The sequence below is a fragment of the Amphibalanus amphitrite genome, unplaced genomic scaffold (assembly GCF_019059575.1).
Source record: "Amphibalanus amphitrite isolate SeventyFive unplaced genomic scaffold, NRLGWU_Aamphi_draft 000068F_arrow, whole genome shotgun sequence".
NCBI classification, from domain to species: Eukaryota; Metazoa; Arthropoda; class Thecostraca; order Balanomorpha; family Balanidae; genus Amphibalanus; species Amphibalanus amphitrite.
The window spans coordinates 346,065-373,185 of record NW_024881564.1 but is presented as its reverse complement, the minus strand read 5'-3'; the positions used below and the strand labels follow the sequence as shown (position 1 = coordinate 373,185).

Sequence of the window (27,121 nt, the reverse complement as noted above, 5' to 3'; positions counted from 1 at the left end):
TTTAACCGAAAAACATTCACCGGTTTTCAAGATATTAGTCTTTTACTTTTGCTTACTTCTTGGGATCTTTGCCGTTCTTAGCGAGTTTATTTGGAAGCAATAATTTGGCAGCTGAAAGTGTGGCACTTGTTGCGCGCAAAGCAGCATATACCACCGCGTGCTACCAAACGTTTTAGTAGGTAAAAGATTTAAAATCTTTAGATCTGCGCTGACGTCACAGTGTGACGGTCACACATTCAGAGGGGGCATTCTAATGTATTAGCCCCTCTGAATTAAAGTGCTGGAACTTTGAAATTAAATATTTTCGATTTGAGGCATTTCTCGATGTTGTGAGTGCTCAAATCGGTAAGTGCAGACCAGGGACCCCATTTTGGCTATCTCAACTTAAAACTAGGGGGATGGTCACTTTAAGGACAAGTGTTCTCACAGTTGGTGACAGGTGAGACCTCTTATTTTTGCATGTTAGGGAATATTTTACTTCTTAAATAAAACAAAAATAAGGAATGCTCGTCCTTGTGGCTCTCATTACCTATGGTACTCCATTCTGAAATTCCCGTATGTTACTCTCATTCTCTCAGACACGCCGGTTTACCTCAGACGTCTCTCGTTTATTCATTGACGCCACTGTCACTCTCCATAACGATGTCAAAAGGCCACCGGCGGTGCAACAACATCCACATATATCGGACACTCATTCGGCTGTGGCCGCGCGGCCGTGGTCTCTCGTGGGGGGCGGCCGGGCCGGGGCGCCGCCGCCGGCACTCGCCGGGGCTCGACACCGGCCGGCCCGGGCCGCGGCAGCCGGCGGGCAGACTGCGGACGTTCGGCCGACTCGGTACGGGCAGCGGGCGCGGGTCGCGCGGACACTCTGCAGTGCACACGCCGCCGGCGGACGGCCGGGCGCCGCCGCGCCGGGGCCACACACGCTACAGGAACAGGGTCAGCGGGGACCACTAAGCGCGGACGGAGCGGGTTGAGACGGGACGCGGCGGGACGCGACGCGGCTCCCGGGCGCCGTGACCGCCCAGCCGCGGCCACCGCGTCCGGGAGGGCGCCGGACGACGGCGGAGGCGCGGCGGCTCACTGCTCCACGCTGCTGCGCGTCTGCTGCACCACCGTGATCGAGCCGCCGGGCACGGCCGACTGCGTGACGAAGCTGCGGTGCTTGGTGCGGATCAGGTTCATGCTGGTCTCGGCGCTCTCGGCGCGAGCCTCGGCCGCCTCCAGCTCGCGCTGGAAGTGGCGCACGCGGGTGATGTTTTGCGACGACATCTGCTCCTGCTCCTGCAGCTGGCGCTTGTACATGTTGACCTGCGGAGGAAGAATAGAGGATGTCAGCAGAGGTATGTTACCTGCCAGGAAAGCATGCAGAAACGATTACGCTGGATTATTTTGCAAAACATTCATGACTTGAATAAGCTGGTCTCAGTTGGAATAAATTATGTTGAATCGCAAGACACGAATCGTGAAAGTCCGCAGGATCAGTCTCTAGAAGGACACTGTCCCTACCTTCTGCGACTGTTTGTCGAGGGTCTCCTGGAGCATGAGGATGTTTTGCTGGTCCTCCTCCATCTGGATCATCAGCTCCTTAACGTTGCGCTCCTTCTTGCGGTACAGGCTCTGCGTCTCGGCGTGGCGACGCTTCTCAGCGTCCAGCTCCAGTTCGAGGTCGCGCAGCTAGAGGAGAGACGGTGCATGGGTTAGCGGGGGTGGTGGGTCCGGGTGTGAAACACACCTCATTTTACTGTTATGGGCAACCTTTTCACTTTTGGAACTTCTAAAATTTGATATTGAAAGGGGCTGTCGAGCTGGAAATAAGCATTGCAATTATTATCTTTGATTATTTGCCTATCAAATTAATACGACACTTCTATCCGTAATGTGGAAATTATTTATAGTCACCGTGGAAATTAGGTTCCTAGACACTCCTTGGCAATGCCGACTATGTCCTTACTGAATAGGTTCGGCGTCAAAGTTTAAGTGAAGGCTTACCCATTGGAATCCATTTTGGCTGCTTTGGATGTTGAAACACGGTGTCAAATGACAATGGTTTCATTACAAAGAGCAAACATAAAGTTGATTGTTATGTTTGGATACCAATATCGCAAGAATGTTTCATGATAATGCCGGACCAAAAGATCTTGGATGTGCGCCCACACATTGTTATCTTTCCGATTAGAGCCAATAAATAAAAAGTGATAATTATTGCATATTTTATGTGATAGCCCATTCTGCAAAATTCTAAAATAGTTTGCTCAGCACTCCGGTATCGAAGGTACCTCTCGTGCCCCCTCCCCCAGGCCCCAGCCCCCTGCCGCGCTCACCCTAGCCTCCAGCTTGCTGATGACGCGCTTGCCGCCGGCGATGGCGCTGGCCTCCACCTCCTCCAGCCGGATGGTGAGGTTCTTCACCTCCACCTCCAGCGACTTCTTGATGGTCTCGATCTTGACGATGCGTGTCTGCTCCTCCTGCAGCACTTCCAGGCTGTGCTTGAGCTCGCTCTGCACACGAACGTACCTCTCGTCCACCATCTGAAACAGGAGAGCGGGGGTCGTTAGGACTTGGCACACGCAGGAATCGATATTACGGCCTAATTAAATCTATCATGTAATCGTTCGGTATTTTCATAACGGTTCCATGCATATATTTCTGTACACCGCAAATCGGTGAACGGAGGTAGCCGATACATGGGTAGACCTCTGTGTATCCGTAAAGCGGTAAGCAGATGTCTCCGTGTGTTCATGCCGACATGTGCGCTACCTAAACAAGGACAGCAAGAGTTCAAAGCAAACTGCAAAGTAATTGTGAATCCAGCTAGAAGACAAATGAGAATCCATGTGAAGGCCGTCTTCAAAGAGACGGTACTGATAATCGGCTCGCCATCATCAGCATCGGATCATCGGCATTCAAGGACGCTTACCTTGAGTTCCTTGGTGACTTCGTCGTAGTCTGAGGTGAGGTTGACCAGCTCCTGCTCCAGCTTGCTCTTGACGCTGGTCAGGTTGACGTTGATGGTCTGCAGCTCGTTGATCTTGACGCGGAATTCCTCGCACGCCTCCTCGGCAGAACGCTTCTGACGCAGGGCCTGTGGATACGTGACACGGTAGGATGATTGCGTGGTGGGTGTAAATTGAGCTCTGGCGGATCGGGACTTAATGTCATGGCCGTCAAGGTTAAGGACCATGGATCCGCCATTTGAGACTGCGACCGCTTAACCCTCGCCCTGGCAGGGGGGGGTCGATGCGACCCCCCCCCCTAAGGTTTTTCGAAGATAGCGTAAACACGGCGGCGCGCAGCGCCGCCAAATTTGGCACAGCCTATGGGGCAACCTTTTTACATATGACCTGAAAATTTCAGGTCCGGGTGACCTTGGGTCAGGTCACCAGGTCAGAAAAACCGGCACAAGGTCATGGTCAAATTTCAATTTTCTTTTTGCACCTGTCCAGCTCACAGTTTTGGACTGATTTCCTTCAAACTTTCAGGGTGTGCGAAGTTCACCGAGTTGTATAACATATAGTTCGGGTTTTTTGAGGTCACTGACCTGAGGTCAGTTAGAGGTCATTACGTCGTAATGTTAAGCCTATGGAAAATACTAAATTCGGAAAATACTGGAGATATCCGCTTCGTTCTATCACTTTTGTGCTTTGAAACCACATTACTTAACAGCAGGTCACTTGGTGCTTCTTTGTTTGGTGTACTTATCCATGGGTCAGGTCAAATGAGGTCAACTGAGGTCAAATGACGTTTTTGCCAATAACTTGGCACATAATGACGCTAGAGCTTAAAAAATGGTGTCATTGTGTTCCTGGTGATCAGCCGAATCGAATGATATGCGATATGATGCAATTTGGTTAACTTGAACTTAATTGATTAATTAAAGTTTACTTAAAAATTAAGAAAAAACTTTAAGTACAGTTAAGCAAGCTAAAAAGTATATCATTCGACGCGCCTTGACGTGCTGAGTTCACTGGTGCTTTTCTTTTTGCTCTATCTTAATTAGATCAAAAGTTATAAGCGAAAAACTTTTGACCTGTTTTTAGCGATATTTTTACATTTATACCCCCCCAAAACCCCCCTAAATATTGACCTAGAGCAACCAAATTTGCACAGGGGCGAGAACTCCGGGGGGCCCACCTACCTACCAAATTTGGTGTTTCTAGGTGCCATAGGAGCCAATCGCGAGGGGGGGGGGGGGTCGCATCGACCCCCCCCCCCTGCCAGGCCGTGTTATGAAAAATGCCCTGCCAGGGCGAGGGTTAAGCACCTACCATTTAAGCATAGGTATGTACTATATGACGTACAACTTCGCATACACGCAATCGAGCGGATCGCTTACTCGTTTCAAAGATTGCCAGAAAGAGTATCTTTTTGGACTTCACCCACTCGACACTTCGTCGGCGTCCCACAATACGCCGTGCCAGGAGCCCAATCGGCGGCCGTACCTGGTCCATGTTGCCGCGCGTCTCCTCGCACTCGGTGGAGAGCGCCTGGATGCGCCGCTGCGCGATGCCGTACTGGTCCAGGGTGGCCTGCAACTGGCGCTGAACGTCGTCGTAGTGAGACTGCAGCTCCGTCAGCTGCCGGAAACAGTTTAGTCGTTAGAGGGGAGGGTTTGCATATGATCATAGTAGTTGTGAGGAGCAGAAATAGTAGGTCTACAGAGCTTCGCATTGCCAACGACACCTTCCGCAATAAAATGTCAAAATTTACCTGCAGCGACAGCTTCTTGATCTGCTTCTGCAGGTCGATGTTGTTCTTGTTGGAGACGTCCAGCGACATCTCCAGCTCGGTGATGGTGACCTGCATCTTCTTCTTGATGCGGAGGACCTCGGCCTTCAGGCGGGCCTCGGCGTCCGCCAGACGGCCGCTCATCTGCTCGATCTCGATGGTCAGCGTCTTCCTGCGGGATAAATACGGAAACAAATTAGAGAAGAATGACCGGCATCAACACCATGTTGACAGCGGCGATTGAGAGTTGTTCGCATGCCACCAAGTTAAAAATGATCTTCGTTATTCAAGTCTATAACGGCAAGTCTTTGTTGGCATGTGATGAGTCACGATGCTTTTCGTAGTCTAAGTGCAAGTATCGGCAGACGTAGTGAAGTGGAAGCGAGTACTTCACTTACCTGACGGACTCGATCTCCTCGTCCTTCATCGAGATGCGCTTCTCCATTTCGTGACGAGTCTGACCCAGCTCGCCAGACAGCTGCTGGGCACGAGACTCCTCCGCACGGCGACCCTGCCAAGTCACAGTACCGGCTGTCAGCGCTAGGTGGCAGCACGAAAAGGCGATTCGTTCAACCCACACACTAAAGCGCTGCTGTTGAATGCGCTTATCAAATACAAGCTGAAATGATCTCGAATAAACCGTAAGATAAATGATTGTAAGCTAGGCAACTGCCAATTATCGACTTTTTAACTTTGTCGGTTGACGATCATCGCCCGTCATTGGAAAGTGTTATTTTGAACTAAAACATCAATCACATCCCACCTAAGATTTCATATTTTTCCTTTGTTACTATTTTCGCCTTTTGTCAATCAAAACAAGCAAGGAGGAGGTCATAGCGCGTCAGCGTCATCTAAATCTATAACACGGCGTGCTCTCCGTTTGACGCCGAAATCGGCCCACCCATTTGCTGACCCCTGTGACCCCTGTGACCCAACTCACGGCCTCGGCCTCTTTGTAGGCGGTGGCCAGCTCGGCGCGCTCGTTCTCCAGCCGCCGGTTCTCCAGCTCCATCTCGTGGTAGCGGCGCGTCAGCTCCGCCAGACCGTTCTTCAGGTCGTGATTCTCACCTGAAAACGTTCGCAACGTCACAGACTGAACAGTGATTGTGGATATGTGTCCTGGGTTTGACAGGCTCAAAAGCTCATCAAGATAATGTAGTGAGCTATCGACTCATTTGCACACAAGATGAGCTATCAAAACGCAAGACCCCTAACGAGGGCTTTAACTGCTTTCTGAAGGAACTGAAAGTGGACATCAATGGCGACTCCCGAAAGGAGCATTCGGCAAGCTAGCCTTATCGGCGCTTCACTGACCCTCGAGTTTCTTGTTCTCGCGTCCGAGGTTATTGTTCTGCTCCTTCAGCTTGTCGTTTTCGGCGTTGAGCCGCTGGATTTCGCCGGCCTTGGCGCGGTTGTCGCGCTGACTCTGGTCGTACAGAGCGGTCATCTCGTCCAGCTGAGGAATAGAGAACAGGGGGACACCTGGTCAACGTGGGGTCATGTCGATACTGACAGCCATGGATTGTATGCAAAAGTAGTGTAGTTGGATTGAGCTGATGGAATTAATTGAACGGTGCCTAATCTCAACCGCTATGACTAATAAATATTGGTGCGTAAGTCTTCTGGTCTCTTACAGACACGCCATATCGGCTGCTTATCAATCCTGCGAGTACCTATGAGTCTCGTTGAAATAGCATACCGCAACTTCAGGATTGGAAAGATGAACATGACTACGGGTGACAGAATCGGTCTTTCTGGGATTCATAAACAGCAAAGTGAATGACGAACCTTGGCCTTGAGCTCGTTGTTCATCCTCTCGAGCATCTCGCAGCGCTTCTGGAGGTCGCGGCACGAGCCGTTGGCCTTCTCGAGGTCGATGATGAGCACCTCCACCTCGGACTGCAGGCGCGACTTCTGCTTCTCCACCTGGGACAGCTTGGCCATCAGAGTCTCGATGTGTTCCTCCTGCTCCTGGATCTTGAGGGTGAACTTGCGCCTGCAGTAAAGAGACGCGCGGTGTTGTGGTCAGCTCACGGAAATACGGCATTCAAAGAAACAAAGAACGTATGGATCCCATAGGTACTCAGCGGGAAAGTTTAAAGCATTATGGCAAGTTTTCGAGATCACAAGAGGTCTCATCAGACATCAGCACCTAGATGCACATTCAATACACAAAACGTATAAGGTCTTGCCGACTTCCTTGCACGTCAAGCGCCCACAATATCAGCCATGCACTGATTCATAAGAAATATAGCAGTCCCAATGCACACTACCCAGTACCCATTGATTGAAACCCTTTACGCAGGCCTTCACCACGCACCTGAGTTCCTCGATTTCCTCGGAGCGGGCGGCCGCCTCGGACTCGTATTTGCCGCGCCAGCTGTCCACGTCGGCACGGGCCTTCACCAGGGTACGCTCCAGCTCGAGACGCACCGCGGACTCCTCCTCGTACTGGTTGCGCACCGACTCGAGCTCGAGCTCGACCGTGTGGAGCTGTGACTCGAGCGTGCTGCGACGCTGGCGGCGGAGAGTGAACAGCACGGTCACGTCGAGGTCGAGGAAGGGAGGAAGAATACCCACAAAAAGAGAGGAAACGATCAACAAATTTTAATTCAAATTGTAGGCATGTCTACTTGGCGTAAAAACGACAAATTTATGAAATGATAAATCGAACATTTCGAAGTTAAGTGAAATAATACTTTGGATCAGATCCAAACTGCAGAATGAGGATGGGTGGCTCCATCGACAAGTGAACCTAAGTTAAGCTCTACCTCAAAACTATACGTTGGAATCAGGCTAATGCTTACCAACATGTGACCGGGCGTCACTAGCTAGCTTGTCCCGTAGAACACCACTGGCCTGAGCTTCCCACCTCTTTCCCTCCCGCTGACCCGTCTTCCGACTTACCCTGTCCTCCTCCTCCAGTCTGCGGGTGGCGTCGTTGAGCGCCGTCTGCAGCTGGTGCTTGGAGTACTGCACGTTCTCCATGGTCGACTTCATGTCCTGGATGTCTTTGGTGAGCGAGATGTTCTCCTGCGAACGAAAACAGAACGATTATGCTCCGCTCGTGGCTGAGAAGTTCGAGCATACATTTCTAAACATTGAGCAATCAGTTTGCCATATGTTGCTGCATTGTTAAGGTACTGAGGTCTAGGCCAATATCGGCACCACCATCGTAGTTCGATGCTCCCGACTTGTGTGACGCCACGGGGTTCGACGCCCTGTGGATCCGCCGTCTCGATGCTGCAATTTTCGATGCGTCATGTTGATCTGCGCGTCGTGTCGCTTACCTGGGACAGCCGGGTCTTGACGCTGGTCAGGTCAATGATGGTCCTGTTGATCTCCTCGATCTTGACGGTGAGCTCGTGGACCGTGACCTCGAGCTTCTCACACTGCTTGATCAGGACGGTCTGGCGATGGAAGACACGCAGTGGGGTCAATGTTTGAGTTACCGCATAAGCATGACTTCGGGACGTGTTAATATAGTTATATGTAACTAGGCTGGGTAAATAGCTTCAGTTGGGTTTAAGAAAAGTTCACCGAAGTCCTTTGCATTTGCGGGTGTTTTTCTCTTTTCGTCAGTTCACACACCTTTGATATTATTTAAAGAATAACAAGTTTCCATGTTAGTTTGTGTATTTTGTACTGCAGTGCATCGTACCTTCTCCTTGCTGGAGGATTCAACCAGACTCATAGCTTCGTAGAGCTCCTGCTGAAACTTGTTCTTCTCCTTTTCCAGCCTGGAAGGACAGACAATCACATTTACCTGTCATATCGAAAAAGGATGAACTCTGAAATCACAATGTTATCGCTCGCTCTAAACCGATCGCATTTCTAGCCGAGAATGATATGAGTTACTGAAACGCAAGCAATTATAACATCAAAGATAAGACCATATTATTGAAACTCTACGGCTTTTCATCGTTTATATGTCAGCAATTAACAACGCAACATAACATAAACCAAACGTCAGCTGCAGCCACCCTGTCCGGTGCCGAGCTCGCCCCTCACCTGGAGCGGGTCTTGACGAGCGCGTCCAGCTGGTCGATGTACTCCTGGATCGTCTCCTGGTGCTTCTTCTTCATCACGTGCAGGTTGTCCTCGCTCTCCAGGTGCACGTCCTCCAGCAGCTTCCGCAGCTTCAGCAGCTCGCTGTCCCGCTTCTTGTTGATCTCCACCTGAGACAGGCAGAGGTCGAGGAATGATGAGACAATTGGCGCTGGACGCCCTGTTCACACATTACTACGCTGGGCTGGGCTTTCGTGAACGTTACCGAATATGATTGAAAATGTGATTGGCTAAAACAAATACAAACCTTTTAAATTATGAAACGGTGGGCGTAAATATTTAAGGACAGAATGCCGATTTTATCTTTTCATCAACTATCTTACCTATTTATCAACTGTCTCACCTGCCCATAAGGAGCTAGTCAAATCACTATGGTCAGATTGTCCCATTGTCTCACTTCTCACCTGTCCATCGACGCCGGCCTCTGCCTCCTCCAGGCGCTCGCGCAGCTGGATCACCGTGACGCTCAGGTCCGACTTGTCACGCTCAATCTGGCGACACGTCACGACACGTCACGTTACGACATCTCACGACGCGTCACGGTTTGCTCGTGACGCCGTCACGCCGGTGGCGGCAGATGGCGACAGACAGCCGAGACACGCGTGACAGTCAATGGGGTCTAGGTGAAGCGTGAACGCACTGACACGCGTGCTTGGCTGGTTTGGTGGTTACTGGTTAGGTAATTTGTTGTTTAGCTTGCGCTTAGGTGATCGCCTTGCGTGTTTATTCTTTTATGTTAGTGCTTGAACGGGATATCTAACCTTTTCTTTCTCAAGTCTGTTTGCGTGTAGTTGTCTCATTTCGTCCTAGCAATTCGCGAAGAAATGTAAAGTGTTTTATACTTTGTAAGGACGACACACGAGTAGTCAATGCCAATTTCTAAGCGCAAACAAAGAGCGCAGACGTTTTGAAAGAAAACAACACGCCCGGGAAACGACCACAAGAAACACGGGGCATGTTGATTCAAGCCCACCAGGAAATGATTGATGTTGCCTCTGAACACATACTGCTAACCGGCTTGTGTAGGTCACTGGGTACAGGATCAATTTCTTTCCATTTTACACTTTCAGTCACTTATAGGCACTGCGCCGAGACCTATAACTTTGATAACTAATTGTTTGATATACCCAACTGACTAATCTATCTTAGATTACAAAGAATATTACATAGTGGACGGTCATAATGCTTATGCTATGACGTCGTGGTTGGGATTAATAAATTTCCTGCAACGCAGCACCCCTCTGTTCGACTCACCCGCTGTCGCAGCTCGCGCTCGGACTCGAGGTCATCGTGCAGCTGTCTGATTCTGTCCTGGGGAGACACGGAACGGCGTCACATGACGAATCACAGGCGGTTGGTCACACGACACACACACACGCGCGACGGTACAACTGCGGGACAAGGTGACTTTGAAAAGGGCGGGGTGAAAACAACAGACAATACACGCGTTGAAACGGGCGGGAAACTGCCACGTGGTTGTCGGCATAATGGTTTGGATAATCGGTGGTAGCATGCACAAAACAATGGGTACATACTACATACTGCATTCGAATAATTTTATGCAATTTATTCGGCGTTTCGTGCTAATTTTCTATTCTGTTTTTGCATTTACTAGACTGAGCATACGTGGATGGTTCAAAAGGATTCTTTTGATTTTACATCGTCGATCGCATTTTACGAGTATTTGTAACATTGTTGGAACTTGGATTATCCAGCATCATAGACGTAAGATATTGCCTGGCAGCTGCACCGTGTTACCTGCTGCAGTCTGACTCATTATCTGGTCCCCCATACTTGTCATTTTTTCCTTATGCCGTGTGTTATTTTTGCCCTGTCTGGGCCGGTTGTGGCGGCGTTCGCTCGGTCACTGCCAGGGGGCAGGGACCGGGCCGGCGGTGACCGACTGAGCTGGCCTCGCCGGCCGCCACTGCCGAGTAATTTTGGCTCGGGGCGCTATGTGACACGTCGGAGACGGGCCGGCCGGCCGGCCGGGCCGCCGGGCTGGCAGCGACCCGGCTGCACGAGGTGGGCGGGTCGGTGGCGGAGACGACACAGGCGAGCTATGGAGTTTTCCGTGAGTGTGGGATGAGGAGGTGTTTGAGCGATGGAACTTGCTGCAAAACGACTGGTGTTTATTATAAGTATCAAATCTTGGAAACTTGCAGGAATGCAATTACTTAACTATTCTGGGATCGTTGTTTAATGGGCAGAAAGATAAACGCATTACCCATTTTTTCAGTTCGACTGACCCAATTAGATCATTGAATGTTGCTTATCCTGGCAGCTGCAAGTGCGAACGGTGTGAAGAGCAGCTCTTCCTCCATCGTGACACGTGACACCGATTTTCCGGTAGCATTGGCACAGATCTGAGTCCGTCTAAATTAGAGCGGCCCGTGCCGCTGGGGGGCGAGTCTGCCGGCCAGGGGTGTCCGATGCCATCCAGCAGGTGGCGGCAGCCCGGCCGTCGCTCGGGGGCGGGTCCAGGTGGAAAAATGGGGGCGGGCCCGGCCGGTCGAGACGACTGCGACGCGGCCCCGAGTCCCCAGTAGTCGAGTGGCCGTCTCACCACCGTGCCAAGGCGAGCAGCCGTGTATTTATAGCCGTCTGGCTGCCGCTGGCGGCAGGGGCGGCGCCGGGACGGGCGGTCAGATTGTCCCCAACAAACAGGGAACGGGTACCGGGTGGGTGGGTGGCACTACTGACACAGTTCCTTCCATCCATGTGGATAGAGTCGGCTGGTTGTGCGTGCCCCTGCGGCGTGGAATATTGAACAGGAGAGGATTCATAGGCTACCTTGGCGTAAGTTTTTGGCTACCTACAAAATAATAATTTACTTTCAAATCTAGCATTGTGGGGTTCCCTTTTGGGCTTTTCTCACGGTAGTAGCAATAAATATGCTTGGATTAGACCGGAAACAACGAAACACCAATTATTCGATAAAGTGGCCAATAATTTAACGAAGCACAAAACATCAACAAAGGAATAATAATTTTTTAAAGAGGCAAAATTGAGCGTTTTGCAATTGATATGTAATCAAATTTTCACACGAAACGCCAAGGGCCGGTGCCTACTCATGAAAAATGTCCGATATTTTGTCAGCCGCTTGACCACGCCATAATAACATCCTATGCGTCACCGTGACAGGCTTGGTGACGCATAGGATCTCCCATGATTAACGTTATCTGGCAACGTAAATAAGCCAAATCATCCAAGAAGACCTTTGATGAATACAGTTTTCTTCCGCAAATGTGGGCAACGCGCAAAGCTGGAGAAATAATAAGGAAAGATCATCCACCAAATTTATTGTAAACATACGTTGCTGCAATTGACGGCGCAATTGGCATGTCCAAATGGCGAAAGTTATAACTGATCTCCTTTTCAAATTCTTTCGGGGAGTGGTTGCTTTCACAACAAAAGCTACAATCGGTAGGGTACTGCTAAAGTACTGGCCGGGCGGGGGTGAGGGGCTTGAAATAACTTTTTCTGGTTTCAGGGATTCACGACAGCAGAGCTGTCGTGACAACGGGGCTGTTGAAACAACTCTTAGACCCTCTATCAATGAACAATCTCTATGCAATCTATGTACTTCACTAAAATACCTCACTAGAATGGCCCAACTTATCCCAGGATTCAATTTCTGCAAAACAAATTGGTTTTTGAAGGGTTTCATGCAATTCAATCAACAGACGGCACGGGATAACACCAACGAAATCTCCAAAGGAGCAGTATTCATTGTACTAACGTTGAAGCGCTTGACGACCATTTGTTCTTCATGCGCCTGTCGAGGATTCCGATTTGTCAGTGTTATGCAGCATGCATATATGTTTTACCGTAACAGATAGTTTGGGGAGCAGGCATAAGTTATTTTTAAGTTAATTTACGCACAAATAAACACAAGGCAGAGCAAAAAAGCAAATGATGAAGTAGTGTGTTATGAATGAAGAGCTTTGTAAAGAATTACTATTTAATTGTGAAAGTAAGTAAGGTAAGTAGTACCTTTATTATATTATGTAAGTATGAGGCAACACATGTCAAATTATTATCATTCACATATATTTACATTAGTCAAGATATTGCATTGTATTTAGAGTACACATGCAAGACAATATTAACGTACAAAGGTAAAAAAATGCGCACATATGCATGAATACACAGTGTGACACACCAACCATGTCAAGAGAGACATAGGTATAACAAAAGCATTTCCATCCCAAACAGTTTTCACGGTTATGATATTTCAAAATGGTTAAGAGCACTGTGCCTGAGTCATATCCGCAGCGGTCACGTTAATTCCAATTGCTTATACAAATCATGTCATGAAATTATCGAGAGCAGTGATCGCTCTAAAAGTCCCTCGCCCGCGCACATGAGGGGGGGGGGGGGGGTTGCCACCCCCAGGTAGTTTTTCTGCTCTGCACTCAACATTTTTAAAGCTAGAAGCCTGATTTTTCGTAAGCTGCTCTTCTATCCTTTCTTAATGTCCACTGAAAATTTCAAGTTTCTGTGGTTTTTTGATTTCGGAGATATGACCTTGTTTTTTCAGGTCATGTCATGACCCAAATGACCAATACTCAACATCTTGCGTTGGCTATGGACCTTGTGAGCTTTTGACACCTTGATTTCGGCATTTTTTTCCCAGTCTTACCTCCCACCTATCATAGAATATGTTGTTCGATAATGTACAGATGTCAAGGTCAGGGTCGAGGTCAACCTAGGTCATCTAAAATAATTGCGTTTTAGGCAAGCTGAATTTACTTTTCGTGAAGTTTTTTGACTGCATTTTGGGCAAAAGCTTCTCAGATCATGATTTCATGTAATATGGACGCATAAACAATCGGTGCACACATCCGTATACACACAGACACACACAGACATGCAAAAACATACCATTGACCTTGACCTAACTTGACCTGAAATGACCTCAGCAGCAAAAACCTGGTCGGGTAGTGTGACAAAGAGGTTCTAGCTGGCTTGGCACCAGAAAACGGCATCGCCATCGGTAGGTATATGACCAGTAGGTATAACGCCTTTTGGGGCAACTAACGGAGCGAGCGAGCGGGTGGGCCTTGCACGTGCGAAATTGCGAGGGGGTACCTTCAACTGACTTGTGCACGGCACCATACTAACCTGTCTCTAGCGATGTGCCAACTTTGAGCACAATCGGCCCAGCCGTTCTCGAGATCTGGAAGCGGCTCTCTGCACGTGCGCACGTGCAAAATGGGTCCCAACTGACTTGTGCACGGCACCCTACTAACTGCTCCGTAACCGTGTACCAAATTTGAGCGCAATCGGTCCAGCCGTTCTCGAGATCTGGAATCGACCCCTGCACGTGCGCACGTGTAGCAGCACCCCAAATCTGGCACATGGATATGCATTGCCTAGTGGGTGCCTACCTACATGCCAACTTTCAGCGCAATCGGCCCGGTAGTTACCGAGATATTGCAACTATTACAAAAGTGGCACCTCTTCGTTTTGCACGTGGCACGTGCATAAGGGGTCACCCACATGCATCGGGAATAGTCCAATACTTTGTAGAAGGAATGAAGCTACCCTACAAAAATTACCGCATGTAAATCGGTCAAGTGGTTGCTGAGATTTAAGCGTCGCAAAATCGTGACCACGGCCGGCCGCTCATACTCAGAAATTTCCGTTATTCTACGTTGCCTCATACTCCGCTCGCTTCGCTCGCTCCGTAGTAAGCAGCGCACTTGGTATTCAACGGTGACCTAAAACAGCAACATTTTTTAGTTTGACCTGACCTGGAAGGTCAACAGGGGCGGATCCAGAAAAACTCCAAGGGAGGGGTCATGAATCGAAGTGGGACACCCTACCTATACCCAAAATTAAAAACTCAACGGATTTCGGCCACTTAATTTTTGGTGGGGCCCTATTTTTAGTTTTTTTCCTGTTTTATTCTTTATTTTGTTTTTTTTCCTGCCCCCTGGGCCCTGACAGAACTGGGGTGCCCCTGACAACCCTGAAGTGTCCCTGACAGGCACGTGGTGCACCTGACAGGCCCAAGGTGCCCCTGCGAGGCCGGTGGTGCCCCTGCTAGACCTCTGGTGCCCCTGACAGGCCTGTAGTGCCCCTGAAAGGACTGTGGTGCCCCTGGGCTCTGACAAGCCTGAGGTGCCCTGACAGGCATGCGGTGCCCCTGACAGGCCCGCAGTGCCCTTGCTAGGCCTGTGGTGTCCCTGGCAGGTCTGTGGTGCCCCTAGCGGGCCTGTGGTGCCCCTGCTAGGCCGCTGGTGCCCCTGGGCCCTGGCAGGACTGTGGTGCTCCTGACAAACCTGAAGTGCCCCTGATAAGCCCAAGGTGCCCTGGGCCCTGCGAAGCCGGTGGTGCCCCTGCGAGGCCGGTGGTGCCCCTGTGAGGCCGGGGGTGCCCCTGGCCCCTGCGAGGCCGGTGGTGCCCCTGGCGGGCCTGTGGTGCCCCTGGCGGGCCTGTGGTGCCCCTGCTAGGCCGCTGGTGCCCCTGGGCCCTGGCAGGACTGTGGTGCCCCTGACATTTGACAAGCCTGAAGTGCCCCTGATAAGCCCAAGGTGCCCCTGGGCCCTGCGAAGCCGGTGGTGCCCCTGGCGGGCCTGTGATGCCCCTGGCGGGCCTGTGGTGCCCCTGGCGGGCCTGTGGTGCCCCTGTCAGGCCTGTAGTGCCCCTGGGAATTGATAGGTCGGTGGTGGCCCTGGCAGGCCTGTGGTGCCCCCGTGGGGCACCACAAGCGCCCAAGGGTGGGGCCATGACCCATATGACCCCCCCCCCCTGGATCCGCCACTGAAGGTCAATGACTGACTTGAGAAGGTAAAACTGGGTACCTATCATTGGATTTGTCTCTTCCCAAAAAAATATTTTTGGTCTTTTCGCGAAGCTCTATCTCTAACAGGAACGAAATGGCGCAGGATGGGGTGGCAACCCTCCCCCCCCCATGTGCGTTCTAGGATAGGAAAATGGCATGTGCGGGCGAGGATTAAGGATCGGTTTGCAGGAGTATCACATTTTGAGGTTGGAACAACACCCTGAATTAGCCTAAAAGCTATCTTAGAGGGCCATCCGCCATCTACTCGAGCAGTTTCCCGTGGTCATCTTCCGTGCAAGGTTAATCTCTGAGGGCCAACACCATCCCCTTCTCTCAGGGCCACATTGCTAGTGTTATTGGACCTCAGGCCGTCTGAGTGGATTCAGGTTTGTTACCAAATGGACGCATCGCATTCCGGTCCCTAAGACTCATCAGAGCTCCTTCGGCTTTCCAGCCCGACGATAATAGCGCTATCGGTCATGACGGAACAATTGCAAACAAACGGAATAACTTTGACATCCCTGAATTGGCAGGTGACGTGTGCCATTGCCCATGATCGACACTCAGATGCACCGAGAGTCGAGTGGTCGAATACGATGCAGAAAGAATGGAATACTGAGCATGGATACCTATCAAAATGTCTTTTAACCCCATTCAGTCGCTCACACTCAGATTTGTTGCGTTCATATTCAGGACACTTCCGCACATTCGCACATGACGCATGTTTGTAGTTCATTTATAATCATTCCTTTATTAGCCACTGGCCATTGCATTGAATTATTTTCTAACAGCACGTATGCCTCTAAACACAGGTCTCTTACTGTTGCACAGTACCTATATGGTTTTGGATGCAATATATGTAATTCTTTTGAAAGACACGTTGATCATGGAACCATTTCTTGATTCTTCGCAAGATCTGTGATTGATTCATCACTCAGCAAGCATAGAGTAAATACAAACGATGATGATGAGGAGGCTATGTGATATCTTCTTCGGTATCAGTCATTCTATAACCGTCGCCAATGCCGGTTCCTCGGAGCCAGCAGTTCAAAAGAATTAATTAAACCATCGCGACCGTTTGGCCGGCCGGCGCGGCGCCGCAGCCCAGCCGCAGCCACCAGTTGCCTGTGAGGTAGACTGTACCGCACGGCCTGACTGCTCGGCGGCACAGCATCCTCCGCCCAGGCAGGCGGCTGCTGCCCGACACAACGGTTATGATAGCGAGAGAAAGAATGGTGTTTTGCTTGGAGACAAGCCAAATGGACCTAACTTGTGGCCTTGCTGTAAGTGTCGAACCGATTTGGTATTTGGGGCATTCCACGATAGATCGTACCAGGCCCGTCACCCTCATCTCTCAGATTTTAATGAAAATCGGTCCTAGGGGTAATCATAGGCCCCAAAGACGCCTGGCAAAATATCAGACTTCTCATATCAAAACTTTTCGAGTTATATTGCATTACATTTTTTTAACTTCGGTTTGTAACGGTGAGTTTGATGGCCTATAAATCAAGAACAGGTTATGCAACCAACAAACGGGAAACAACACTAAGCTTGCGATGAACCGAAAATTGATATTACTTTTTAAAAATTCTAAAGAAAAATTCTGATTGTTGAACAAAAACCTTAATCTTTTTTCATTTGCCTCTAATGACTTTTGGGACCAAATTTTTTCACATTTTTATTTTTTCAAAATAAACTTCATGTCATTGCAAATCGACATGCAAAAAAAATTAGAAAGGTGTTCTTTTTATAAGTTCCTCATTTTCCCGCAAACAAAATGGGTTTCGGAGGGGTTGATACGACCCCAGCACGCCGTTTTGCTTCTAATAGAGGTAGAGCCTCGCGGAAAAAACGAACGTGTGTGCCGTTACAAGTCGCAGCGATTGGTACCCAAGTTTAAGGTCTCAGGGTAACCGGTAGCGTCTGAGGTCAGGTCAAGTGACTGAAGTTACGGGTTCGGTTTTTAGTAAATAACTTCGCAAAAATGGCCGCAGAGCCGCGATTTTGGCATCATCGTGTTCGCCTAGCTCAGGTGCGTCGAATGGTATACTTTTTGTTAGGGTGAGGTCAACTTAAGTAGTTGACCTCGGGTCAAGGTCAGGTCAGAGCCCTTCAGGTCACGAAGCTGGGCGAAGGGTATCATATGGCATATCATTCGATTCGGAAGGTCTTCCCGAGTCCATTGGTGGCTTTCCCGACTCTCTAGCTCAATTTGATCGGGAGTTATTGACGAAAAACTCGTACGACCCTAGTGACGTCATAAATGACGTCACGCAAGGTTAACAATGCAAAAGTGAAACATTGGACTTTGCAAGGAGTGCATGAAATCACGATACCATGTACGTGAGATAGTTTTAGATCATTATCGGCGCCAAAATAACAGATTTTATATTTCCCCATTGACTTACAACAGTGATGTCACGTGACTCATGTGACCTTCAAAAATTCCCAGATATATAAGTTGTGAGACCTCTGGAGGACACCATGTATGCGTCCTGTAACTTTTATCTCGGACAGCTATGGTCATTGGCGTCTAAAACAATGTCAGAACCAAACAGCCTTTTTCACTCTCGCGCTTGTAGGAAAGAGGGTTGGATGAGCCCTCTTTTCATTTTTTCAGATGACTAAGACTTCAATTGAAATTTCAGTAACCCGTGATGTCACTAGGCAGCTTTACCACGCCATTTGTAAGCTCCCCTCCCAAAATCACTATTCGAAAGGGGAGCATTCATTCTGGCCAGGGTTCATAATGTCCAGGGTACGCTATGCCCAGTGTCAAAATGGCCAGTGCCTTGAATGGGCCAGAGTTCATAATGTCCAGGGATTGCATGGTCCAAATGTGGCCAACTGGCTGCAGATAGGGCATATTCAAAGAGGCCAGGGTTCATAATGTCCAGGGCACGATGTGTCCAGTGTTCAAAATGGGTGCGTATTATTTAGGCCAGGGTTCATAATGTCCAGGGCACAATGTGTCCAGTGCTCGAATTGGCCAGTGCCTTGAATTGGCCAGTGTTCACATTGTCCAGGGATTACATAGTCCAAAACTGGCCAACTGGCTGCAGATAGGGTAAATTCAAAGAGGCCAGGGTTCATAATGTCCAGGGCACGATGCGTCCAGTGTTCAAAATGGCCAGGGTTCATAATGTCCAGGGCACGATGTGTCCAGTGTTCTAAATGGCCAGGGTTCATAATGTCCAGGGCACGATGTGTCCAGTGTTCAAAATGGCCAGCGCCTTGAATGGGCCAGAGTTCATAGTGTCCAGGGATTACATAGTCAACCCAACCCAACCAAACCTAACCTAACCTAACCTAACCTAATCTAACCTAACCTAACCTAACCTAACCTAACCTAACCTAAGGTAATGATGTTTGCCTACCAGGGATAAGGAAATAGTTTCTCGCATGAATAGATTGCAAGCAATAGTAAATCAAATATTTTTAGGTTAAGTGGTTATGCATCAGGCTTCAGGCCTTCGGCCTGAAGCCAGATACATAACCACTTAACCTAAAAATATTTGATTTACTATTGCCTGTAATCTCTCCTAAGGCATTGCCTTCGGCACTGCACTGCTTTGCATTGAGCTGATTCCGTGTTTTTTACATAATGACGTCACTTTCAGTGACTTTGTAATCCCTGGACATTATGAACTCTGGCCCATTCAAGGCACTGGCCATTTTGAACACTGGACACATCGTGCCCTGGACATTATGAACCCTGGCCATTTCGAATACTGGACACATCGTGCCCTGGACATTATGAACCCTGGCCATTTTGAGCACTGGACACATCGTGCCCTGGACATTATGAACCCTGGCCTCTTTGAATATACCCTATCTGCAGCCAGTTGGCCACATTTGGACCATGCAATCCCTGGACATTATGAACTCTGGCCCATTCAAGGCACTGGCCATTTTGACACTGGGCATAGCGTACCCTGCACATTATGAACCCTGGCCAGAATGAATGTTCCCCGTTCAAAATGGCCAGGGTTCATAATGTCCAGGGCACGATGTGTCCAGTATTCGAAATGGCCAGGGTTCATAATGTCCAGGGCACGATGTGTCCAGTGTTCAAAATGGCCAGTGCCTTGAATGGGCCAGAGTTCATAATGTCCAGGGATTACATAGTCACTGAAAGTGACGTCATTATGTAAAAAACACGGAATCAGCTCAATGCAAAGCAGTGCAGTGCCGAAGGCAATGCCTTAGGAGAGATTACAGGCAATAGTAAATCAAATATTTTTAGGTTAAGTGGTTATGTATCTGGCTTCAGGCCGAAGGCCTGAAGCCTGATGCATAACCACTTAACCTAAAAATATTTGATTTACTATTGCTTGCAATCTATTCATGCGAGAAACTATTTCCTTATCCCTGGTAGGCAAACATCATTACCTTAGGTTAGGTTAGGTTAGGTTAGGTTAGGTTAGGTTAGGTTAGGTTAGGTTAGGTTAGGTTAGGTTAGGCTAGGTTAGGTTAGGTTAGGTTAGGTTAGGTTAGGTTTGGTTGGGTTGGGTTGACTATGTAATCCCTGGACACTATGAACTCTGGCCCATTCAAGGCACTGGCCATTTTGAACACTGGACACATCGTGCCCTGGACATTATGAACCCTGGCCATTTCGAACACTGGACACATCGTGCCCTGGACATTATGAACCCTGGCCATTTTGAACACTGGACACATCGTGCCCTGGACATTATGAACCCTGGCCTCTTTGAATTTACCCTATCTGCAGCCAGTTGGCCACTTTTGGACCATGTAATCCCTGGACAATGTGAACACTGGCCAATTCAAGGCACTGGCCAATTCGAGCACTGGACACATTGTGCCCTGGACATTATGAACCCTGGCCTAAATAATACGCACCCATTCGAAAACGTTATCGTGACGTAAAATAAATACATTTATAGAAAGAACACCTTCCTAATTTTTTGCATACTTCTTAACAATGAGCAAAATATTTTTTTTTAATGAAATAAAAATTCAAAAAAATTTGGTCCCAAAGTCCAAAAAATACAAATGAAAGAAAACTCGATATGTCATATATAAAAATAGCGTATTTTTCGAAATTTCAAAAATACACATTAATCTCTGTTTCATTGCAAGTTCAATGTTATCTAACATTTGGCATTTGAATAATCCGTCTTAGAGTTACAGCCCGCCAAACTTAGCGCTGCAAAGCAAGATCCAAAAAATGTTATACGCCATAACTCAAAAAATACTTATCTGATAAGCCTGAAATTGTTACAGGTAGATTCAGAGCCCCTGATTACCCCTGAAACCAATTTTCGTCAAATTCCGAGAGATGAGGGTGTCAAATTGGAAAAAAGTGGTACGATCTATCGTGGAATGCCCCATTTATACAGCAGCATTACATATCAATTTTCTATAGTTGAGCGCATGATAAGCGGACTAAATAGGTGACGTGACACATGTCCATGTCCCTGGAACGATCGTTTTGCACGGCGGGCATGCCCACCCCCACACCAGTCAGCAGCACGGCAGCGGCATTGGTTGAGACCGGCGCCAGGGCGCTGCCCCAGGCGACATTTCGGGCCGCCACCGGTCGCGTCATGGCCTCGCCGTGCCAACAGGAGCCGCCGGCCCGGTATGCAGGGGCGCCTCCAGCCGGGAGAAGCAGGTGGGCCGACCGGCACGGGCAATACGGGTCACTAGGGACGAGTGCAGGTGGCATTGAATATTAGTGAGCATAAATGTGAGGGCTGAGTGAGCACAATGTCATAAAGTGTGGCCGCGTTGCCGATAAATCCGAGAACTATGCCGTAATATCCTTTAATGTTTTAGCTAACATTTTTATTTCATTCCACGAACTGATGTTCACGATAAGTCGGACTGAAACTCGTCATCTACCAGGCATTGGCTGTTTAGTTGGGATTGGATGATGATGTAAATAATAAACCAAATTATTACAAATGCATTCAAATATATTCAAAAAGACACACAAAGCTTTCGGTTCATGAAACCTTGATCACTGTGATCAAGGTTCCATGAACCGAAAGCTTTGATCACTGTGATCAAGGTTCCATGAACCGAAAGCTTTGTGTGTCTTTTTGAATATATTTGAATGCATTTGTACTAATTTGGTTTATTATTTACATCATCATCCAACCTGTCATGGATACTCAACATTAGTTAGGATTCTTGAGTAAAACTCAATTGCTGATACGCTATTAGAAGCTTACACTAAACCATAATTACATTAAGTGAAAAAAGAGCTGGTTCTTGAGGTAGCCTAACCAAGTAGACAACTGCAGGGCTAATCACCGGTAATAGCACGGCCATCCTCCTATTCGACTTCAGGATGAACCTATTGGAGTTCAGTTTGATGTCATCGTCAAATTCATATAGCGCTCGATACTTTCTATTCCAGTATCTGTCTGCCGTTCCATCCCTCCTTCCCACACTACTTGTCAGTTGCTCCCTCATTTTTGTATGACTCCGTGCTGGGGATTGATCAGTTGTGGTTCCATCTCCGCTAAATATTCATGCACATTGAACATTCATATTCTCATACTGAGACTGCATAGTTGCTTTTAAGGTGACAGCTAAATAAGCCGAGCCAGAGACGGCATTTAGAACCGTTCGGTTTTCTGTTGCTTCTGCCTGCCTTTACGGTACGACGAGCTGTCATACTGCTGGAGCTGGACTAACTCGAGCTCGAGCGGTTGCAGACGAGGAGTACTGGAAAGTCTGATATGTGTTCATATGCCGATTTCAAGCCTGCGCCATCCCAGCGGCCATCACAACATTTATCCAGCACTGGTGTAGTGTTGTGGCAGTGTTAAAGGGACCCTCCCACCTTAACATTAGTTTTGAGTTGAGATAGCCAAATTGGTGGCCATGGCCTGCAAATACCGGTTTGGGCACTCACAACATCGAGAAATGCTTTAATTCGAAGATATGGAATTTCAAACTTGCAGTTTTCGGATTCTAAGGGGCTAATGCATTAGTATGCCCCCTTAGAATTTGTGACGTCAGCGGAGATCTAACGATTTTTAAATCTTAGACTAAAACCATCGTTAACACGTGATGGTATACGCTGCTTTTCGCGCAACGTCTGCCGCACTTTAAAGGAAATAGTTCACTTTTTAACATGGGTTTTGAACTGGAATAGCAGTTCTGTAGCTTGGGCTGAGACGAGCATAAATCAGGAGCTTTTACAGCCCAACGATCACCCTAGGCAAAGATATTCTATTTCAAAGGTGTCTTGCGTTGAGGATGTGTGCCTTGCATATATTTCCATCCAGTATGAAAAGAGCATGGGTCCCGAAAATTCTTCAGAAAGTAGAGAAATTATCTACAAGAACTCTAGAGAAATTCTCGTACTGATCAATTAGGACATTCAGGGGAACATTATCAGATCGAGCAGATCGCCCAAATGCCGGTGGCTGCGATAATTTCTCTGTTTCTGAAGAATTTTCGGGACCCATGCTCTTTTCATACTGGATCGCGTGTGCCTTACAGAAACTGAAAAGTTCTTCCTATATCAAAATATAGAAAATAATCTTTTGTTATAAAAAGGTTTTATTTTCTTTGCTGATTATTTTGAACATAAAAAATCATAAATCCGTTGCAAAAAAAATAATTTCGTGAAAGTGAACTATTTCCTTTAAGGCTGCCAAATTATTGCTTCCAAATAAAGTCGCTAGTAACAGGGAGATCCCAAAAAGTAAACAAAAGTAAAAGCCTAATATCTTGAAAACCAGTGAATATTTTTCGGTGAAATTTGGTAGATATTCGTTTTCGCTCTTTCTGAACCAAGGGACATCACTTTCATGCCAATTCATTAACTTTTTTGAAGGTGGGAGGGTCCCTTTAATGTTTGCGTTGGTGACGTTGATGGCGCTTGTGTTACGATGACTTGACACTGTTTGTAATGCGAGGTGACGCCGCAGGTTATCGGTGGTTTTGGTTCATTCTCTCTTCACTTCTCTTCTCGTTCAAGACATGTATCGTTTCGGGTTTAGTTAATATAATGTAACTGGTTTGCTCAGCAAGACCTTTTGGATGAAGCAGTCGGAGTCAGTGAGATTGGGTACGGTTTGGAAACGTTCTGAATTGTAGACAGGAAGACACTACAACTGGCCAGCCACAGCACCGATTCGGAGTCACACTGCCACACCATCACATTATGGGCTGGCTCTCTGTCGCAGACAACGCCTACGCTAAATCACAGTAGTTGATTGATCACAGTCGTTACTTTCAGTCACTATCGTTCGTTTTTCAGTCACCAACGAAGCTAGCCAATAGTCTTCGCGTTCAAGTTCATCGTTTGTTCTGCAGCCTTTTCAGACTGCTCGTCAGTCTCTGACGATTCTGACTTTCTTCACCGATTGAAGCATAATTCACTCTAACAGTTTCCACTCTCCACGTCCACCAAGTGTAGCACGGTTTACTTCAACAGTCCCCACCAACTGTGGCACATTTCTTACTGCGGTCTTCATTCGACCGCCCGACAATCTTCGGTAGCTGCCCTGCAGTGTCCGCCAACAATCCACCACTTTCACGGAGAGCTGTCCAACAATGTGCTCTTCAGCTTCCATCGTGCGAGGTCAACAGTCTTTACCCCCCCCCCCCCGTTCCCCCAGTCTGTTCTTCATAGTTCATCGCGTCCGTCTGGATATATTTCAGTTTGAGCTTAACAATTATGTTCTTTGGCCCACCATCAAATGCCCCGCGGCTACCATCGCCTGTCCCGTAGATTTAAGTAAGATAAACCCACGGTCTGTGTCGTAGTTCCAATCGTTCATCGCTTATTCTCAGGCTGTCCTTTCGTTCCAAGTTGTACTGCAGCCTCCACCATCTGTCCTGCGCTCGCTCCATCTGTCTCCCAATCTCCACCTCCATCTTGCAATCCCTGCTGTCCATCCTGCAGGGTGCAGACGCATTGAGTCGGTGCCAGCTGGTGTTGCGGACGGCGGTCGGTGGAGGCCGACCTGCCCCGGGCGGTGCTACCGACTCGGCGGCCCGGCCAGCTGACGGTGGCGGCATTCTTGGCAGTCGCGCCGGCAGCCCCGAGACCCGGATGTCGCTTGGGACGGAGAGCGAGAGCCCACACCCGGGCCGCCGCCGCCCCCGGCTGGAGTGGCCTGGTTGGGCCGGGGGTGGAACTGGAGAGGTGGGGAGGGGAGGGGGCGGCAGCTGGAATAGCGGGGGACTGGATCCATAATAACAAACCAAAGCAGGACTATTTGAAGGAAGAATGTGTGCCTTAAGTGATGAACCGAAGTCTCCAAAATGCTAATCGGATTAAAGGTGGAGACGACCACATTACCTGATTGCCTCATCGCAAGTAATTGATGTTTTTTATATATGTCGAATGAAAGCTGTCCATCGTGATAATGAATGAGCAATAACTCTAAATGGCATTATTGCAAAAAGTTACATGTTAAAAGTAAAAGGTTAAAAAGTTAAGTCGTAAAAAGTTACTTCCTATCACCTGAAAGCAATGGCATGTCTCCTTATCATCAAAATTAGGTATATTTTGCTCAGCAGGTGACAGTGGCGGATCCAGGGGGGGGGGCAAAATGGGCATTTGCCCCCCCCCCCAAACGGCATAATTACGCCAATGGACGATGCATGGAAAGAATCGATAAATTGTTATGGTTTGCCCCCCCCCCCCCCAAAAAAAACTATGAGCTGGATCCGCCTCTGGCAGGTGACTTTGATCAATCGAGCAATTTGTAATATCATTTATGTACTTAATGTGGCTTGAGGACATGACAAAGTTAGTCGTTCTCGGTTCTAATTGTGTGCGAGAGGTAAAACACAGTTTGTAAAATGGCGGTGCAGTTTACCGTCGTACCTGATAGGTTCAATGCAAAGAAAGTCATTAACATTTACGCAACTTAGGTACAAACAATTAAATGTGATCGATACTCAAAGCCAGGTGTATTAGCAATAGCACTACACTTGCAGAACAGTCAGTCCTTTCAACACCATTGATCCTTTGACTGAACCGTGTGTTCGTGTGAATGAGTTGGCAAACTATCAGTCGGCTCCAGCAAAAGCTGCAGACTGTTTGTTTTGAAAATTCACCGCTATTGAAGACCATTGGCAATGAGTTCCAACGTCAGAGAAAATGAGCTTTCATCGCCAGTAATCAAACAAACGAGCCTAAACCAAACAAAGCGTTGCATCATTGCAATGGGTAACGATTATGTCATACGCAAATCGCTTTTACACCACGCAACATCGACACACATGGTGCAGAAGACTGCTCTGAACTGATGCGTTGATTTATGTAACCGATGTTCGATTCAGGCTCGTAAACGAAAGTCTGACATGTGTTTGACCCATAGGTCGCCTGCTCTACCCATTAGAGCTTGGGTACAGCTAAACGCTGGACTCTGGTGGAAAACAGCTTGAATCCTAGCAGACAACTCAACCGGACTGGCTTCCAACAGAAGGAAAATGGACTTTTTTTAAGTAAAAATAGCCGGTATCTCTTTTATGTCGCAATACAGGTGGAAATAGACGAGGCCGAGGCCCAAAATTCTCACTGACGTTTTTCTCAATTCTCACTCATTCCGAGCACCAGAACGAAATCACTTTCCGTCACGACCACCACGGACTTCACGAAGACACATTGACGCACCGACACAAAGTCACTGACAATCACCACAGCTGGACCGTCCCTCAGTGTCGGAACTTACCTCCATCCTGGCCAGGGCCATCTGGTCGGTGTGGTATTCGACCTTGACATCCGACTGGGCTCCTCCAGAGGATGTGTACGTGTACTTGCGCGTGGTGGTCTTGGAGGAGGACATGGTGGCTGGCTGGTTGGTCGGTCAGTCGCGCGCTGGGTCGGCGCTCCCGTCCGTCGCACTCGGCCCGTCGCGTCGCTCGGTGGCCCGCGTGTCCGATCGTCGCCGCGCCGCCACCGACGCGACGACGGCGACGCGCCGCGCGGCCACCGCGCATGCGCCGGCCACGCTCAGGTTACTAAAGAAAGCACGGCCGGCGAGCCTTTTATAGAGTGCGGGTGTTGGCGGCTTCCGCGCCCGTGGTCACCGTGCTTTAGTGAGTCACGGTGACGGGGACACCGTTGTCTGATGGTGCATCCAGACACGCCGCTGCAGGGGCCAGCGGGGTTCAGTCGCCGCCCCCGCCAGGCGCGCACCGTGACCGGCTGTCACATTCTGGCCCGTGACAGAGAATGCATCCAAAAGACGCCAACTATTTTGACCATTTAGTGGCAAGCGGGACTTTTTGTTGTTCTTGAATCTTGTAGCTCCGGCGCTGTATGGGTTGAGGAGTTGAGCGCCGCGTATGGTGGACAAAACGGTATCTTATCTGCCGACTCCTGGCTAGCCGATTAGCCAGGGGCATCTATCTATAAAGGAACTTCCATGGTCGAGTGATAAGCGTTAAACATTACGTATACGATGCATATTGCATTGAAGGAAACTTCGCTAACCGGCATAAGGCGCGAATATGTTTTTCTTCTTTACAGTTAATGGTTCATAGCACGTCGCTCACCTCAAAAGCGAAGCCCTCACTTACTGCGAC

The 27,121-nt window shown here is 48.6% G+C and overlaps 1 protein-coding gene across 2 annotated transcripts; it reads right to left on the bottom strand.

Annotated features, from left to right (window-relative positions):
- Positions 1–587: 587 nt before the first annotated feature.
- Positions 588–27,121, bottom strand: LOC122378926 (paramyosin, long form-like). Of its 2 annotated transcripts, XM_043360601.1 has the most exons (19): positions 26,266–26,729; positions 12,539–12,574; positions 10,051–10,107; positions 9,201–9,287; positions 8,740–8,906; positions 8,390–8,468; positions 8,019–8,138; positions 7,636–7,761; positions 7,049–7,245; positions 6,517–6,724; positions 6,043–6,184; positions 5,669–5,796; positions 5,127–5,239; positions 4,711–4,900; positions 4,443–4,577; positions 2,921–3,085; positions 2,325–2,531; positions 1,510–1,677; positions 588–1,311 (listed from the first exon to the last, which is right to left on the bottom strand). In XM_043360601.1, exons 1-19 carry the CDS (start codon positions 26,377–26,379, stop codon positions 1,081–1,083), a joined length of 2,670 nt encoding a protein of 889 aa, XP_043216536.1. In that variant the 5' UTR covers positions 26,380–26,729; the 3' UTR covers positions 588–1,080. The 2 variants fall into 2 exon arrangements, with proteins under 2 accessions (XP_043216536.1, XP_043216537.1); XM_043360602.1 differs by lacking the exon at positions 12,539–12,574 and having other exon boundaries at positions 26,266–27,121.